The sequence below is a fragment of the Betta splendens genome, chromosome 4, assembly GCF_900634795.4.
Source record: "Betta splendens chromosome 4, fBetSpl5.4, whole genome shotgun sequence".
NCBI lineage: Eukaryota > Metazoa > Chordata > Actinopteri > Anabantiformes > Osphronemidae > Betta > Betta splendens.
The window spans coordinates 26,423,844-26,442,667 of NC_040884.2; the positions used below are offsets into that span (position 1 = coordinate 26,423,844).

Sequence of the window (18,824 nt, forward strand, 5' to 3'; positions counted from 1 at the left end):
ACCATGTGACTGAAACATAGGTTTGACCTAGGAACGCTTACATTCTAGGCCCATTGAGCCACCAAGCGAGTAATTCATAAGAGCATGAATCCCTTCTTGCACCTCCTGTCTGACAAGACTGTGATTACCTGGTTGCTTTTATTTAAGTTCATTGATTTGTAAAAAAAAAAAAAGGTACCAGTCAGACAACCTTTTTGAAAACTGTGCTTTAACATATTATATATTAGATTATTACAAGATGAGGACGTTCTTCTCATGGATGACAGCATTAGTGTAGGGCATGTTGTCTCTGTCAGACGCAGAAGATTGTCTGGAGGAACCAACCACAGCATCTATCTCAGCCTGGACTCGCTCTGTTCACAGTGGAAACAGGATACAGTGAGTCTGTGAACTGTGTGATGTCAAGATGTTCAAGAGTAAACAAAAGGCAGACAAACACACCTTGTATGTGAGGGTAGTGGATCATGTACAACAGTCCCCAGTGTAAAGTAGTGGTGGTAGTTTCAGTTCCAGCACCAAACAGGTCCAGTGTGCAAAAGCACAAGTTGTTTAAATCAAATCTAGAACACTTGTCTTCCTTCTGTATGACAGAAACCAGAATAATATACAGTGCTGTACTAGGAAGTACAATTTCTTAGTTCTTTAGACTCTTTGTTAACTAGACCAAAGTGAAAACACATTCAAAAAAATAATAAGGCCTAAAACTTCATTTAATTTAGTTACATGTAAATTTTCAATTTAATTTCATCATATAAATATTATGTAAGAGGTGACATGTATTGATATTGTGTACGATATTTTAAAAATGTTACACTGTATATAAATATAAGTATAAAATAAGGTTGATTGGTTACTAATGACCACTGAAATATAATATATAAACATAATTCAAAATTAAACAGCTAGGCTAGCTATTACTGCTATTGTTTTTCCAATAATGTACCAACTCCTTCAACACTTTTGGTAAATAGTGCTCCAATGGCTCAGTGGCTATAGCTTCAGTGTGGACAATATGAGATTATCAGTTTCAACCTACAGTAGTTGAATCCAGTATCTCATTTTATATAGATATGTCATATAACCATAAACTCATTAAATAGTTAATGTTATTATGAAATTCCTCATTACATGTACATCAGGTATTTAAACAAAACCTAAGGTTTATGTAAAAAATTGCATTAACTTAAAGTAATCCTTTATTTCTAAGTTATGTAATTTAACGGCATGACACTAAAGACGAACCTATTTCATAGGTTTAAGTAAAGGTTATTTAATTTTTTTACATATTTGCGTTTGTTTATTTCAAAAAACACAATAATTTGAAATCCTATGCTTGTTTCATGTATACAATACTTAAAAAATATAAATATGTTTTATTAGGGGCAAGAATACAGTAATTTCTTTTGTGCAGACTCACCTCTTCCATTTCTAAGAGGAAGGAGTCAATGTAGTCTCTGGGTGAGGAGGGGTCCAGGGTTTCTTTGTGCTCTCTGATCTTGGTCTTTGTGAAGGAACTTATCTCTTCTACCAGAGCTGGGATCGTCTTGTGAGGTCCAGGCAGCCACTTCATCAACCTCGGGAGAGTGTTGGCGATCTATGCGACCACAAGCACAGACACCAGACAGGAGAATTCAAAAACACAGTAGCCTGATGTTAGTGGTTGTAGTAAATTAATCTAGTTCTTTATATCATATATGTATGTACATAAATAAACAACCCCACTGCATGCACCACTGCACATCATCTTTTCCATTTTGTTTGTACATTCACTTCTAACTTTAACTTTAATTCCAACTATTCAGAGTGAAACTTTTTAACTACAGTACAATTATCCGTAAACAATCTATGTTACATATCCTTTAATATGTGTAATGTAATTGTTGCTCAGGTTTATTGATTGAGCCCCAGGCTTTGTTGAGAATCAAAATAAATAAAATAGTAAATTTAAAGTTTATACCTACTGTAAATGAACATTATACTTGTAATGTGTCATTGTTACATTATTGTACTGATGACTTTACTTAACCTTTTAGGCCCAGGCAGGACCAAAAGGTGAGGAGTGAATACTGTAGCTCACCTGAATAAGCTGGGACCTCACCTGAAAGCTGTGGCCTGAACCTGAGGACGTTTTATAAAAATGCTGGCACATTTATCACATAGTTTATGGTTCATTTACTAGTGTGAATGCGGCATTTTGTTCACAAAGGGGCATGTGTCTGTACCTGTGTCCCGACACTTCCCTGCAGGTGAACTAGCTCATTAAAACAATGAAGAATGCGCTGGTACTGCTTGTCACTGTATTCATATCGCTCCCCAAACACCAGACAGCAGATGATGTTGGACACAGCGTTGTTTATCAATGACTTGGCGTTGAAAGGCTTTCCTGTCAAACAAAAAGACGAGGATATTTAATCTGTTACATCTTTCTAATGTAAGTTTCTAAACTGACACAACTTTGATTCCTAAATGCAGTCAACCATATACACAAGGTTATCAGAGAACCTAAGAAAAAAACGGGGCAAGTTGCAAAATAGAGTAGCAGAATAAATAACCATCAACTGCTCAACATATCAACATGTTCTCAAACAATTACACCGTGAACAGTTCATGTTGATGGTTCAGTGACTGATTAAACACTGAAGGACAACACATGAAGGTAACTTCTGTGCTCAGTGACCGTACTCACAAACCTGCACCAGCTGCAGGAACAAACTCACATCAGCTCATGAGAAATCATTTTAGTCCAAATGGTTTCAGTATGTTTGTGTATGTTTTGGACCACGTACCAAAGAGTGAATCACATGAACTTTCAAGCACCTGATTTCCCAATGTAGATTTGGAGCAAAGATTGTAGTGATAGTATGATTCTGACACTAATGATTAATTAATACATTTATTAAACCAAAATGATGTTTGGTACCTTGGTGAAGTGCTAGAGCCTCAGTGAGATAGTGACACTCCTGCTGGATGCACAGCTCCAGAGTCTTCTTACCCAAATCAAAGTTCCTGAGAGTGTGAAGAGCAAACCTCCTCCGGTGTCTCCAGGGGGAACCATTGGACAACAAAATACCATCTGGAAACAGTAAAGCATTACGCTAAAAGTTAGTGAATCTTTACTTTGCTGCTGATGCTGTTGCTCAGGGATCAAATTATTGTGTTATTTGTATTTTATTTTTTTTAGGAGAACGCTTTTAAAACTAAATGTTGCCTATGTGCACACAAATACTGTATGAATAGGATTTTTAAAAAGGTGCAGCACACACCGGTATTCTTAACCAACTCTTTAAATGCCGGCTTGATGGGTTGATCAGTGTAGTCCTCTCCTCTTTCAACCAGGGCTTCTCTCACCAGCTTGTAGCCATTAATGACCACAACCCTTCCACCAAAGAGACGAAGGCTGAAAACGTTTCCATACTTCTTTGCAAACTGAAAACAGACAGAGATTTATTGTTGTTATTCAGTGTTGAAATTACACACATTCAGTTATGATTCTACACTCAAAAATAAACTTAGCACACAAACACTAGCAAACAGTGTAGAGCTGACATTATCAGGTATATTTCCTGTTCTCAGAACTGTGCCTATACTTTATATTATTTGACCCAGGTCAGATGTACAGTCATACAGGTCAGATACTAAAGCTCAACCTTTTGGTTTTACCCTGGAATTGCGTCTTTGGTACTAAAATGGGGGAAGCCTCATTAACATTTTTAACATCTTCCTCAGACAGACCAAGCAGGGGGGCTGCTGACAGTCGGCTCATGAGGGTGTGATAAGTGTGTGATCAGCGTCAGAAAGGGCACTGACAGTCGACTGAAATCAGCAAAAATGAACCACTCTGTAAATATCTTTATTCTAAACATCATTGTTGTGGGGCGGCACGGTGGTGCGGTGGGTAGCACTGTCGCCTCACAGCAAGAAGGTTCTGGGTTCGATTCCCGGAGGTGGCCCTGGTGCCTTTCTGTGTGGAGTTTGCACGTGGGATAGGCTCCAGCACCCCCGTGACCCCGCACTAGGGAGTAAGCGGTTAAGAAGATGGATGGATGGATCATTGTTGTGGCAGATTTAATGATGTTGATTTTAAGGGAATCATATGCCTTCAGCTGCCGAAGTAATACAATACTAATGCCTTTGAAACTACTCAGTGTCTTAGAAAATTCTCATTTCTTACAGGTTTTCTCCTGGGAGTTTACAACCGTAACCTGCCAAATGGCAAAGATTATTCTTTAGTTGAAATGAGCAGAGTTTTCTGTTTTTCCAGAGTTATCGGTATTTTACAGTATGTTGCAAGAACCTAGAGCAAAACACATGTGGGCCTAGTTGAGCCACTCAGAGTTGTTGAGAGAAACAAAGCCTCAAACAGTCTATTAAGTGACACATACTGTACCCATGACATACAAACTGTAACTGTGTGTAACTATTGTATGTCTGGACTTATACCTCAGTGAACTGAAGGTGAAGTCTGGAGGGTCTGATGCGGTGAAAAAATGAAATGAAAAAGCACAGGTCATTTTGTAAAAGTAAAGATTATTTATTAGTTTCATCAACACAAAAATCTAATTTCCTTTATAATTACAGTTGTGATGAGTCATACAGAGACCATCACTGTTAAAGTAATGCTCTTTAGACCATCATTGTAACCTAGTAATACAAATGGCATTATGTTCATTTGAATAAACTTTGCAATTTTGATACTTGAAAATGTGTCATACACCAAACTAAAAAAACCCCAACCCCCCAGTATAGTAGTTAATGAAGACTTTGCACAAGGTGCAAAATTTACAACTTGTTTTCAACATCAGGCTTAGTCATATGGGCTTTTATTCTGAAGGCATATACCTTTGACACAATAGCTCATAGTACTGCAGTTATTGCTCAACGAGCAGATGGAGACCTTACACAGCGCTCTGGGTTTAGACTGGATCAATGGCAGCAGTCTTTTAATATTTCTATTTGTTTTTCTGCTGTTGGCAGATGTTTGGAAAAACAGAGCCCCGAAAAACTTCCCTCCAGGTCCGTGGGCTCTGCCAGTAATTGGAGACCTTCACCGCATCAGACCCTCCAGACTTCACCTGCAGTTCATCGAGGTAGGTATATATTAGGGTTTGAATCCTTGTTAAACAAATCTTGACCTCATTAGAGATATGCAAGATTGACAACTGAACTTTCAGTCCCCTGTTTTTGCTAAGTTTGCAGAGAAATATGGAAATGTTTTCAGCCTTCGTCTGTTCGGTGGAAGAGTTGTAGTCATTAACGGCTACAAGCTGATGAGAGAAGCCCTGGTTGACAATGGAGAAGACTACACTGAACGACCCACCACTCCAGCATTTGAAGACTATGCTAATAAGAACAAAGGTAGTGTTTAACAAGAAATGAATGTATTCAGTTAAGGTCACAACACATTCAATTCATACAGTAAATTAGCATGTTTGTGGTGTCATTTATTTCCAATTTATTTAGGTGTCATTGGGTTTGTTTTTTTTCCTGAAGGTCTTGTGATGTCCAATGGTTCTCCATGGAGGCACCAGAGGAGGTTTGCTCTTCACACTCTCAGGAACTTTGGTTTGGGTAAGAAGACTCTGGAGCTGTGCATCCAGCAGGAGTGTCACTATCTCACTGAGGCTCTAGCACTTCACCAAGGTACCAAAGATTTTTTTTAATCTAAAAACCACAATTAATCAGCTCAAATGAATTATTAAAGCAGTGCACTTGTCTAATGAGGTTTCTTGGTCTCAACTTGATAAAACTTGAAAAATACAGATTTATGTTCAGAAGAGGCTCATTTCTTGGAAATACTACAGTTCCTCTGTTTGTAGGGCTAATAAATCCTATCGGCACTCCACAGTGGAAGCTGCCATAAAGTCACCTGACTCACTAACAAATGCAATATTTTAGCTCAAGGAGTGGGATTAAAGCATGTTACCCAACCTTTAAACAAGTTAGGTAAATGAATAATCTTTAATAGAATAAAAACCAACCAGAGATGAGAGTAATGACAGACTGGTCAGACAGGAGGTGCAGGAAGGGATTTAAGGAAAGACATGATAGAATGTGTCCTGAATGTGTCCTTATATGTCCTGCCAGCTCCTCAGCCAACATAGCTGGAGCCCACTGCTCCCAGTTGGTGGATGAGATAAAATGAGGAAAACCAGTTTCCCCAGTGAGGGATCAAAAAATAAAATTAAACGATTTGCTAAGTTTTGGTGTTTCCCTGTATACTATGTATTGTCTTTATTCAACAGGAAAGCCTTTCAGTGTCCAGTCATTGATAAACAATGCTGTGTCCAACATCATCTGCTGCCTTGTGTTTGGGGAGCGGTATGAGTATAATGACAAACAGTACCAGTCTATACTTCAGACCTTAAATGAGTTTGTGCTACTACGAAGAGGTCTGTGGATGCAGGTGAGTCCACCTATGCATGTGCAATAGTCTTATTTGAATCATTTATGACTTCCATAAAAATGTCAAAGTTCCTCAGATCAGAGAAGTCTTGAGTGGTGAGAAAGTCGTGTGGAGTTTTCTTTATTGTCCGTACAATGGAAAAAATCCTTCAAGATATTATAAGAAGTCCCACATGTCTATTCCTTGTACAGTAAAAGTGTATGTCTTTATGTGACACTTCCTGTCTGTTCTATAGATCTATAATGCGCTGCCCTGGTTGATGAAGTGGCTGCCTGGACCTCACAAGAGGACTTTTGTACTGTTACCAAAAATGATTAACTTTGCAAAGTTCAAGATCAAAGAGCACAAAGAAACCTTGGACCCTTCCTCACCCAGAGACTACATTGACTCCTTCCTCATAGAAATGGGAGAGGTGAGTGTTCGTCAGCACATTTATTATGTTTAAAGAGGTCAGACAGTCTGATTTATTTCATTTCCATCTCTTTCTCTCACACAGAAGGAAGACAAAAAATCCGGTTTTGATTCAAACAACTTGTGTTTTTGCACACTGGACCTCTTTATGGCAGGAACTGAAACTACCACCACTACTTTACACTGGGGACTGTTGTACATGATCTACTACCCTCACATACAAGGTGTGTTTGTCTGCCTTGTGTTTACTCTTGAACATCTTGACATCATACACAGTTCACAGATTCACTGTTTCCTGTTTTCACTGTGAACAGAGCGAGTCCAGGCTGAGATAGATGCTGTGGTTGGTTCCTCCAGACAACCTTCTGTGTCTGACAGAGACAACATGCCCTACACTAATGCTGTCATCCATGAGATCCAGAGATTTGGTGATATCGTACCAGTTGGTGTGTTTCACATGACAAGCAAAGACACTATCCTTAACAACTACACCATCCCAAAGGTAGAGGACAGACAACTGAGAAGCAATTACCATACTTATTGTACTTCAGAAAAGATCCTTTTTATGTTTTTTCGAGGTAAATGTGTTGGTACTTGCAACCACCTTTTCCTTCAATATTATTTCCTCAGGGCACCAAGATCTTAGCTTCTTTAAACTCTGTCCTACACGATGAGTCAATGTGGGAAACTCCACACTCCTTCAACCCTCAACACTTTCTAGACCAGGATGGTAAATTTAGGAAGAGAGAGGCCTTCCTTCCTTTTGCAGCAGGTGAGTCACAGCTAATACTAAATACTTCGCTACTGGTTGATTAATATACGTTAAATAAATTGAATAAGCAAAATAAATATGAAAGCAATACTGTTTATCCTGTGTTCACTATAGTTGTTCAACAGAAGCTTGTTCTCTTTTGTGTGAATCAGCTCATGTAGTGTTGTGTGTTCTCAGGTAAGCGTGTGTGTCTCGGGGAACAACTGGCCAGGATGGAGCTGTTCCTCTTCTTCACCTCCCTCCTTCAGAGGTTCTCCTTCTCACCAGCTCCTGGAGAGCAGCCCAGTCTGGAGTTCATCCTTGGAGCAACTCGTTGTCCCAAACCGTATCGCCTCTGTGCTGTACCACGATGAAATGTCCTAAAGTAAAATAATATAAAGTAGTTTCTAACTTCTGTCCTACAGTACATTATTAATGTTATCACTGTTACGATTTGTTATCATTTTTGTTGTTCATCGTGTTGACACAACCACTCTCTGTAACTCTCTGGATTATTAATATGTACTGTTGTCACCTTATTTTTACAAAGCACATGCACGTGTGGCTAAAAAGTATTACGCATTATTGCTCTTTAACGGAAATTAAGAAGAAAATATTAAAGTGCCTAATCAATAATATTTTTTAAAAATGGAAACAAGAGGATGGTGTATTTTTTATTAGTTAGCGAGGAATATAAAAAAATAGAGAAGAAGAGAGAAGAAGAGAGAATGTTGTGTACACAAAGATGAAAGATAAGATGTTTAAATGAGTTTAAATTCTCCATCTAGGCTCCAATGACTGTTGAAATGTTTTATCTGAATAATAACATCTGTTCCAACACACATTGTCAATAGGCTTAATGTGAATAAACTAGACTTTGTCACAAGGTTTCTGTTAGAAATGGCCACAGACTGTTTCTGTTGATTTTTACACCAACTGGTCTGTAACAATTTATGAATGATAAAATTATATTAACTAGAATAAAGTGAGATGCAAAGATAATGTGTCCTAGTGTCTACAGTATGTTTTTACTTACAGTAATTACATTTTCATTAACTTGTTAGGATTAGGCTTTTTCCTAACGGCTTTTATTTTGAAGAACTTTGGATATTGTGAGAGTGTTGGATCTACTGCCCTTACCCTGGTGGCATAGTTATCACTCAGAGAGCAGATGGAGACGTTACACACTTCTCTGGGTTTAGACTGGATCAATGGCAGCAGTGTTTTCATATTTCTGTGTTTTTCTTCTGTTTGGAAGAACAGAGTCCCGAAAACTTCCCGTCAGGTCCGTGGGCTTTGCCTATAAATGGAGACCTTCACCGAATAGACCCCCCCAGACTTCACCTGCAGCTCATTGAGGTACAGTGTGAGTGTCAATCTACACTATGATGGTTTGTGTGTGTTGAAAGACATTAGCTTTACCAGTTGATTCTTAGCAGGTTATAGTGGAAAAAACTAACATCCAATATTGTAGCAGACTATTTAACATGTTCAGTGACGTGACTAGTTCAAGTTTGGCATTTAAAGTGCTGTAGGCATCGGTTAATACGTCCTAAAGTGTCAGAATACGTCAAAATATGTAAATCAGTTGAATGGGTCCATAAAATATTCAGAAAAAATGTTGTTAATATAGTTTATGTTTTGTAAGAAGCACATACAGTAGGACAGTTTGTATTACTAGGTAGCAGCCTTCAGTATATTGGCCTTAGTATAAACCTTCACTTACTTGGTTGCACCTTGGTTGGCTTTATGATGTGATCAGGATTTGTGTCACCTCTGTACTGAAAAAAAATACTCCTGCTCCGTTTGCAGAGAAATATGGAAACGTTTACAGCCTTCGTCTGTTTGGTGGAAGGACCTTGTTCGTTACAGGCTACAAACTAGTGAGAGAAGCCCTAGTTGAAAATGGAGAAGACTACACTGATCGGCCCAGTGTTCCATTGTTCCAGAAGGTAATTGGCAATAAAGGTATAGTGTGATTGATGGATGTTGAAAACACTCATATTTGTAGTTGTAATCAGACATTATAGTGAATATATAGATTAACATTTTTGTAGGGTTTACTTTAAATCACATTCCAATTTCTTTCGGTTCCTGTTCCTAAAAGGTCTAGTGATGTCCAATGGGTCTCCATGGAGACACCAGAGGAGGTTTGCTCTTCATACTCTCAGGAACTGTGGTTTGGGTAAGAAGACCCTGAGGCTCTAGCACTTCACCAAGGTACAAAAGTAATACTAGCTTTTTACTTATTAATTGTTTATTAAGTGATATTTGGTAGAGTTTGTACAAGCTACAATTTAAGTGAAGGTTTCATTGTAAAAACAATTTACTTCTGATAATATTCAATATCTTCTGTGTTTCACATAATGAGAGTGTTTCAGTTTTGTCTTTATTCCAAAGAATTTAAGATGAATGCCACTTCTTACACATTGTTAGCATTTGCATCACATATGCTGCATCAGAGTCTCAATGCAGTGTGATGTGTTAGCATAAATTGCATAGGCCGAGATGATCTACTGTATGGTTCGCCTGTGGGAAAATTTGGGTTGTAGTTTAAAACACACAAAGAGGCAAAAGCCTTGTGTCCGAGTCCAAGGAAAAATTGGAGTTGGCTGAGGAACCTGGACAAGAAAGCTGGGCAGTTCCCAGTATTATACCGCGTGTTAGGGATAGGCAGATCCATCCTAATATCGATACCAACACTAGTATTGATATTGATCCATACCTCGACAAAAATATCGATCCTTGGTTGAATGTTTATGTAGGGCAGTGTTCCCGAACGGCCAAAAGTTGCCGCTGTTGCACCATGTCACTGCAGATTTTAAGTTTTGTTTCTCGGCCTGTCCCTCCCAGGACGCTGTAGTTTTGTTTCCATTTGCGCGCTGGTGGCCATATTGGCTCATATTACGCTGCGCTGCAACACAGGTAAGCAGTGAGCATGGCTGCTCAAAGCATCCATGAATATCAATGCCAATAACGCCCATCTGGCTTATTTGTTTATGGGTATTAATAACTAATGTGCAATATCATAGTTTTGGTTAAAATTGAGTGACAGTTGTCTGTGTTTTTGTACTTTTATAACATTTGGAGGATGTGGCATGTGTAGCCGTTTTCTGTTAAGTTATTGATTTGAAATATTATTTTTGGTCTAACTTCTTCACTGAAAGTGCTAATTTAATCTGAGAGTACAAGCTTTAAATTGAGATTATTATGTTTTGGTTTTATTTATATGTTATGCTGATATTACGCTGCGCTGCAACACAGGCTAAATAAACGACGGCCGAGTCTGAACCGCATCCAGAACCTTGTGTCCGCTCCCTTCCTTCTCCCACCATCACCACCTGCTCCTCTCCTTCCCCCATTCACACCATCTAACACAACGCAGAGCACTGGTCAGGGGCAGTAGTGGACAGAGGAAGAGAACGTGTGGGTTACATTTACTCCTCCGCACTGCTGCCGTTTTTGGTGACCCAACTGCATCTCTAAGTGTCTGTGTGTGTCACGTTTCATGTCATTTCCTGTTTTATCCTGAAAGGACTTCCTGTTTTACCTCAGCTGTTTCCTGTATCCCGGTTCCCATTACCCACACCTGTCTGTAATTAGTAATCAACACCAGTATTTAGTCTCCATCTCTCACACACTCTAGCTGCCAGATTGTCAAGTCATAGTACTTCTATCCAGCGTTCCAGTATCGTCTCTTGTTTTGATCCTGCTTACTCCTGACCACTGAATCCTGTCTGACCCCTGCCTGTACCTTCGCTCGGATATCGACCCTTGCTTGACCATTCGACCCGTGAGTTTGTCTAGTCCTTACCTGTATCGTCGTTGTGCTTCCCTGTGTACCGAACCTTTGCCTGCCTGCTGGACCTGATATTGTCTGCCCCTTGCCTGTGCTTAAAGACCGTGCCTCTCTGTGTATTACCTGGACTGATTGACTACGTCGTGCAATAAACTCTGTTTCACTCTTCAATACTCCGGTGTGCTGTGCATTTGGGTCCTCAGTCGTGTGTTCCTGACAGTGTGTAAGTGGTGTGCCCCCTGCCTGTATGCCAGAGCGAAGCAGACAAACACCAGAACCTCTCCCTTCCCACTCACCCCTCCCTCGCTTTAAGACTCGGGCCAGCAAACAACAAGCATGAGGAGGAAAAGCCAAAAATGAAACAATAGCAACCTGGACAATCTGAAAAAAGGCTGGTAAATGCAGTGGCTACACCACCATTTTATTTTATATATTTATATTTACTGTTGGGATTATATTTGATAGTGCATTAATTATCAAAATGTATCGGTATCGATATCGGCGATACTGGTCCAGTATGTACTTAGTATCGGATTGATACTAAAGCTTGCAGAATCGCCCACCACTACCGCGTATCATATAATTAAGGCGTTTTCACAAATGGTCTAAGATATCTACAATTTTGACAGTTCCAACTTTCTTACTAAAGCTGATGCGGACTAACAATGGTCAAACAGTTCAATGTCCAGTGTGAAAAGAGAACAGTCTAAAAATGGTTGGGTTACACCCTCCCCTCTCTAGTTAATGCATGTTCCTATTGCATAACTAAAAAATTATACGTGGCGTAAGGTCTACTGCAGGGGCATGACTGAAAGCCTCAGTGTAGGCATTAGAAATGCCTTTAAAAACAGCTTTGATAACTGAAATTAATTGGTTACCTAATGCTGAGTACCTACGTACAGTAATGCTTGCTGTCGGCTTGGTGGTTGATGCTGCAGACTAGAGCATCAAAACATTGATAAACACATTAGGCAGGTTGGACAAAGTCGTAGTGTAGAATAAACTGTCTGAAGGCTGCAAACATTATACTGGAGACAAAATGTAAAACAGAAATGGATTACGTCTTGTATCAGCCCATTTAATGTCAGTTTTAGCATCGGGGCTGAGGCTTCTGGTCTTTCTGGTTGGGAGTGGGCATGGCAACTGCAAATATGTTAAAGTGATCAGTGAGAACCAGGATATCCTTTGTGTTTGCACTGTCAGGTTTAATTGACAAAGAGTCTATACACACAAGTTCAAATCGACAATAGGTTTGTATGTATGTTGATCAATAGAGCTGTTAAAAAAGCCAATGCCACTTGGACTATTCTCTCCCCGTCTGGCCCTCTAGGAGTGGAACTGTACAGTATGTGCCAATCAGGACCTTCATATGCGGAAGGCATGAAGGACAGTTTATCTGAGTCCAGCAAGTTAAATAAGTTCGACGTAAATGTTGTTGTTGAAGTAGTGTGTGCGTCCATCGAACTGTAAGTCAGTTATTATCATTTGTTAAGTATGTTTATGTTTCTATACAGGATATGATGACTTTGTTAATCGCTCGCTATTAGGGTTAATTGGTCAGAGATCATTCGCGCATTTTAAGACTGTGTTTTACAGCGCATTGATTGACTCGTATACTCTGTATACCTGGTTGAGTCATAATTTGTGTCAATATTAAGTATCAGTTGTTGTTATTATTAATACGTTTGAGTCACTGGTTTAGCGGATCTGTATTTCCTTCGGTTGCGGGGGTCTGACGGAAGGAATCATTGAAATGTGATGGCTCTATCTTTTGGCAGTGATACGTGATACATGTTACGGAGTTTGATAACAAGTTCATTTGTATTGTATTTCTTTCTATCTATCAGTGAATATGGGAGGCTCACTTTGAGTGCAATGGTGGACACCGGATTCTCACGAAATTCAGAGATATATTAGGCTTGCCTAGACTGAAACTCAAACTCTCCCAGTTAAATGTGCCTGACTCCATCTGCAGGGGGATCACGGATTCCTGACTCACACACAGCAGTACGTGAGGCTAGAGAAGCTTGTCTTTAAATCCCGGACCATCAGCAACGGATGCCCTCGAGGCTGCGTCCTTTCTCCCCTCTTATTCTTCCTGTATACAAGACGTACAGCTGCACATCTGGACACCAATCTGTCAAACTCCCGAAATTTACAGGGGGCACCACCCTCATTAATCTCATCTCTGACGGACATGAGTCAGCCTACAGAAGTGAGATAACCAGTCTGCTGTCATGATGCAGCACTAACAACTTACAGTACAATTGCTTTGAAGACATTGGAGATGACAGTTGTCTTCAGGAAAGACCCAGCCTCCCTCTCCTCGTCATCCTTTGTGACATCCCAGTAACCTCCGTGGGGTCCTTCTGCTTCCTGGGCACCATCAACAGCCAGGACCTCATTTGGGAGCAGCACATCACCTCCATCACTAAGACGGCTCATCAGAGGATGTACGTCTTGAAACAATTGAAGAAGTTTCTCCCTGTGAAGATGCTGGTGAACGTCTCCAATGCCATCACTGAATTCATCCTCCACAATCTGGTTTGCTGTAGCCGGGGAGACAATGCCAAGCTGCAGCGTGTCATACTGTTAAAAGTCCCCACAAACCTCAAAAGACGGTCACCCCACAAATGTCCACCTATTCCTGCAGGGGCTGGTTTAGCTGCTCTAGATGTCCCAGGCCCAAGGGGCTGCAGCTGGAGTGTGCTGATCCTAAGCTGAAGCTGGCTAGCACTGGACCGGATGGTCTGGCCACTGGCCTTAGTGCTGTGACCATTTCGTCGCAGGCCGTCTGTAGTCATCCCGTTCCGCCCCAGGGCCCCCAGTGCTATTCCCCAACCACCACCCCCAGACTTTTCTTCCCCGGCAATAGCAACTCGGTGGTGGTGGGAGTCCAGCCAACAGTGCTTGGTAACAGCCCCTTGCACATAGGCTTATCGTGGCTTCGTGTCTGTTCTGTCTGGTGCTATGGCCAGGCAGTCCCAGGCTAAATGCCTAAGCTAACAGGCCATAGCACCTACATGTATTCCGCCCAGTTTCTCAATTGGTTGGGAAGGTTGGGTAGCCTTGGGCATTCAAAAAACGCTAACCTAGCTAACTAGTCAAGCTAGCTAGGCTACGGTAACAGTAAGAGTGCTTGTGGCTCATGCACTGCACAGGGGAAAAGGGGGGTTAGCCCAGACAGATGCGTTACCAGGTTACGTCTGTCCAGATGTAGATTGGGGACTTTTAGAGGCTACAACGCTAGGAATACCAGTGTGTACTGTAGATGTTTCCAAACGTTTCATGCCAGTGTGTAGACTGTAGATATATGCAGTATCTCTTTTCTTTATATAACAGGAAAGCCTTTGAGTGCTAACTCACTCATCAACAGTGCTGTGTCCAGCATCATTTCCTGCCTGGTGTTTGGGGAACGATTCGAGAACAGCGACAAGCAGTACCAGAATATACTGAAGACCAACAATGACATCATCTTCTTCATCATGCATCAACTGGGAAGTGTGTGGATTCAGGTGAGTCCATTTGGAAGAAAGATGTGACAACATGAGATTCATGAACGACTGCATCACATCAGAAACTGTACTTGTGACAGTCCAGCACTCCAGTCGTTATGTTTTGCCTTGTGCAGCGTGTGCACATACACAGTTTATGTCACATCACTTCCTGTCTGTAGGTCTTCAATGTGCTGCCCTGGTTGATGAAGTGGCTGCCTGGACATCACAAGAGGATATCTGGATTGACGCAGGAGATAAATGACTTTGAAAAGATTAAGATCAAAGAGAACAAAGAAACCATGGACCCTTCCTCACCCAGAGATTACATCGACTCCTTCCTCATAGAAATGGGAGAGGTGAGTGTTTATCAGCACATGCATTATATTAAAATAGGTCAGAAGGTCTGATTAATTTCTCTACCATTTTCTGTAACACAGAAGGAGGACGAGGATTCAGGTTTTGAATTAAACAACTAGTGTATTTGCACACTGGACCTATTCACAGCTGGAAGTGAAACTACTACCACTACTTTACACTGGGGACTGTTGTACATGATCTACTACCCTCACATACAAGGTGTGTTTGTCTGCCTTATGTTACTCTTGACAACATCTTGGCATCATACACAGATTCACTGTTTCCTGTTTCCACTGTGAACAGAGCGAGTCCAGGCTGAGATAGATGATGTGGTTGGTTCCTTCAGACAAACTTCTGTGTCTGACAGAGACAACATGCCCTACACTAACGCTGTCATCCATGAGATCCAGAGATTTGGTGACATCACCCCCGTTGGTGTGTTTCAAATGACAAACAGAGACACCACCCTCAACAACTACACAATCCCAAAGGTACAGGACACACAACTGAAAAGTTATCACTTTGTGTACAGTACTTAGGATTTTTTTTCCTGTTTTTTTTTTTACATTTGCCTTCTACATGTTTTGTTGGTTTAAATAATCTGATTATTTGAATATCATTTCTTCAGGGCACCATAATTATGCCAACCTTAAACTCTGTCCTACACGATGAGTCAACATGGGAAACTCCACACTCCTTTAACCCACAACACTTTGTAGACCAGGATGGTAAATTTAGAAAGAGAGAGGCCTTCCTTCCTTTTTCAGCAGGTGAGTCACTGCAAATACTAAATAGTCAGCTACAGGCCTTTTACTGTAATAGAAGTTAAAAAAAAAGCAAAATAAAAATCAAAGCAATGTATCAACAATTTCTAGCCTGTGTTCACTATTGTCAAATTCTAAATATATAGTTGTTAGGTTGTTTTTCTTGTCTATATATATATATATCAACTATGTTTACTGTGCAATAACCCTGCAATGACCTCATACTCACTCTAACTGTACTGTACTGCTTTGTACTGTGCCAACACAAACTGTTCTGTACTGTACCTGTATTCTTGCTCATCTGTACTGCTGTTGTGAGAGGTAATTTCCCCACTGCGGGACTATTAAAGGTTTTCTTATTCTTATTTCTTATGTTTTGCCTGTGTTTGACAGAAGCTTATTCTCTTTCTCCTTTTGTGTCAATCAGCTCATGTTGTCTTGTGTGTCCTCAGGTAAACGTGTGTGTCTCGGGGAACAACTAGCCAGGATGGAGCTGTTCCTCTTCTTCACCTCCCTCCTTCAGAGGTTTTCCTTCTCACCAGCTCCTGGAGAGCAGCCCAGTCTGGAGTTCAAGCTGGGAGCGACTCGCTACCCAAAACCTTACCACCTCTGTGCTGTAACACGATGAACTGACCTAATGTGACCTGCAGTGAAGTAGCATGTTCTGTCTCTGTACTCCACACTTCAGATAACTTGCACATAGTCTAAAAACAATAATAAGTTAAAAGTTATGTATAGTGGAAGTATTTTCTGTTGTTGTGTGATTTGTCATAGATGTGATTTGAATAAAGGTGTTTTATGGGTTCAAAGTACATCTGATTAGCCGCTATCAACATTTCACCCAGTTTGACCATCTTAATCACTCAGTATCTGGCAAACAACTTGATTTCATGGTTTTATTACCAGTCAGTCTCAAAACATGTTTTCCACAGGCTTGTGGATAATACAAAATCTAAATGAGACTTTACGGTCTACAAAGAAACAAATGGTGATGGATAATGTTTAAACCTTCTTTTAAAACATTTCTAAACCCCACATTTGTTAACACTATATAGAACAAAATACAGTACAATTTTCAAGTGTAATTTGATGAGAAGTATGTTACAAAAAGGCTCTAACAGCTTAAATATAGCCAGAGCTGTGGCAGTGTCCTCGGAGGCACTCGCTGTCCCAAACCATAGCGCCTCTGTGCTGTACCACGATGAAATAGTTATTGTTATTATTGATTTTTGAGAATGAAAACGGGTATGGCGTATTTTACATTATCTCAGTGAGGAATAGAAGAACGTAGAGACACATTGTGCAACAGGAAATTGAACTCTACATCTGGGCCTTAATGACAATTAAAATGTTTTATCTGATTTCACATTAAAGGAACATGTTACAACTTTTCAATGGGTGTTGACTAAACACATGTTGGGTAGTATTAATGAAGGGACACTCATATTCTTCCATTTTTCCTAAACGGAGAAATGTATTCCCGCATTAAGTAACCAGGGCAGATGAAGATGACGTAAAACAGCTTTCCTGGCCAATTGCCATGGACTCAGACATTCTGGTGTTGCCTGTACCTGCCCCAGCATCAGTCAGAGATGGGGCGGGGCAGGGTGGCTTTCTAACAAATGACTTAGAAAAATTGAATAAGTCAGACTTTATTGATCTCCTTGGAGAAATTGTTTTCTCTGTATTTAACCCATACACACAGAAGGAGTATCAGTGAGCATCCACACGTTGCAGCTCACAGCTCATGTCATTCAGTCACGGTTTCTGTTCATTTCCGGTTTTATTTTGCCACTACTTCCTGTTTCATTACCAACACCAGCAGTTCCAGCTTTACTTCTGTTTCTGGTTAACTCACCCGTGTCCTATTGGTAATTAACCCACCTTCATTTAAGCACCACCTCATGCCATAGCACCTTGCCAGATTGTTGTCATTCTCATTACCCACATTCCAGCGCTACCTTATGTCCAGTCTTGTGTTTGATCCAGTTTGTTTCTACTATCTCGTCTCTAGTCCAGCCTTAACAGTCCTAAATCATGAGTATGACCATCGTTTTTGCCTACTCCCTGTCGGACCTTGTTTTTGCCTGCCTTGTGTGACCATTGCCTGCCTGACTTCGAACTTATTAAACATCATCCTTAATCTTAAGCGCGATGCATTTGGGTCCTTCCTCCATCGTGTGTTTGTGACACACGTGGGGCATCCAGGGATAATGTAACTTGCTTAAGGACACACCTGGTGGAATCAGTTGGGTTTGTACAGGCAACCTCCCACTTCCCAGACAAATGTTCTACCCACTAACACTGTGTAAACACAACACTTCGTGCACACAAGTGCAATGCATTCTGGGTATTGTAAGATATTGTCACGGTGTTCCGAATTAGGACCCAAATGCACAGCGAGGACTTGAGTAAAAGGTTTAATAGCTCGTGGTCAAACAGGCGATGGTCATACACAGCGCAGGGAAAAGCAGGTTCCGACAAGGTGCAGGCAAAACCGTGGTCAGAAACAAGCAATGTCAAACTACAGTACACGGCAAGGTTCTATCAGAAGCTAGGCAAAACAAAGGTGAGGTCACAAGGCTGGGTAATACATCAAAACAAGAATAACACTGAAATGCTGGCTAGGAAACACAGACAATCTGGTGACTTGATGTGGTCAACTACTTGTACAGTGCATGTACATGATCTACTACCCTCACATACAACGTGTGTTTGTCTGCCTTGTGTTTATCCTTATCTACACAGTTTGCAGATTCATTGTGACCTGTTTTCAGTGTGAACATTGAAAGAATAGGGTGTGCAGATGTTAGAGGCCTCTCCTCTGTAACACCTCTACATC

The 18,824-nt window shown here is 40.6% G+C and overlaps 1 protein-coding gene and 1 pseudogene across 3 annotated transcripts; both read left to right on the forward strand.

Moving 5' to 3' along the window:
- The first annotated feature begins 2,956 nt into the window (after nucleotides 1–2,956).
- LOC114854720 (cytochrome P450 2J4-like) lies at nucleotides 2,957–8,571 on the forward strand. Of its 3 annotated transcripts, XM_029149359.3 has the most exons (10): nucleotides 2,957–3,101; nucleotides 4,975–5,087; nucleotides 5,190–5,355; nucleotides 5,491–5,640; nucleotides 6,243–6,403; nucleotides 6,639–6,815; nucleotides 6,900–7,038; nucleotides 7,129–7,316; nucleotides 7,445–7,586; nucleotides 7,764–8,571. In XM_029149359.3, the coding sequence occupies exons 3-10, from the start codon at nucleotides 5,268–5,270 to the stop codon at nucleotides 7,937–7,939; spliced, it is 1,221 nt and encodes a 406-aa protein (XP_029005192.2). In that variant the 5' UTR covers nucleotides 2,957–3,101; nucleotides 4,975–5,087; nucleotides 5,190–5,267; the 3' UTR covers nucleotides 7,940–8,571. The 3 variants fall into 3 exon arrangements, with proteins under 3 accessions (XP_029005192.2, XP_029005191.2, XP_055364380.1); XM_029149358.3 differs by lacking the exon at nucleotides 2,957–3,101 and having other exon boundaries at nucleotides 4,825–5,087; nucleotides 5,172–5,355; XM_055508405.1 differs by lacking the exon at nucleotides 2,957–3,101 and having other exon boundaries at nucleotides 4,828–5,087.
- Nucleotides 8,572–9,835: 1,264 nt separating this feature from the next.
- LOC114854731 (cytochrome P450 2J4-like) lies at nucleotides 9,836–16,785 on the forward strand (annotated as a pseudogene).
- The last annotated feature ends 2,039 nt before the right edge of the window (nucleotides 16,786–18,824 follow it).

Excerpts from the sequence above, each read along its gene's own strand:
- LOC114854720 (XM_029149358.3), top strand. The coding sequence starts at position 4,887 with ATGGAGACCTTACACAGCGCTCTGGGTTTAGACTGGATCAATGGCAGC. Across the intron at positions 5,088-5,171 it reads TTCACCTGCAGTTCATCGAG|TCCCCTGTTTTTGCTAAGTT; the intron begins GTAGGTATATAT and ends CTGAACTTTCAG. Across the intron at positions 6,404-6,638 it reads GAAGAGGTCTGTGGATGCAG|ATCTATAATGCGCTGCCCTG; the intron begins GTGAGTCCACCT and ends TCTGTTCTATAG.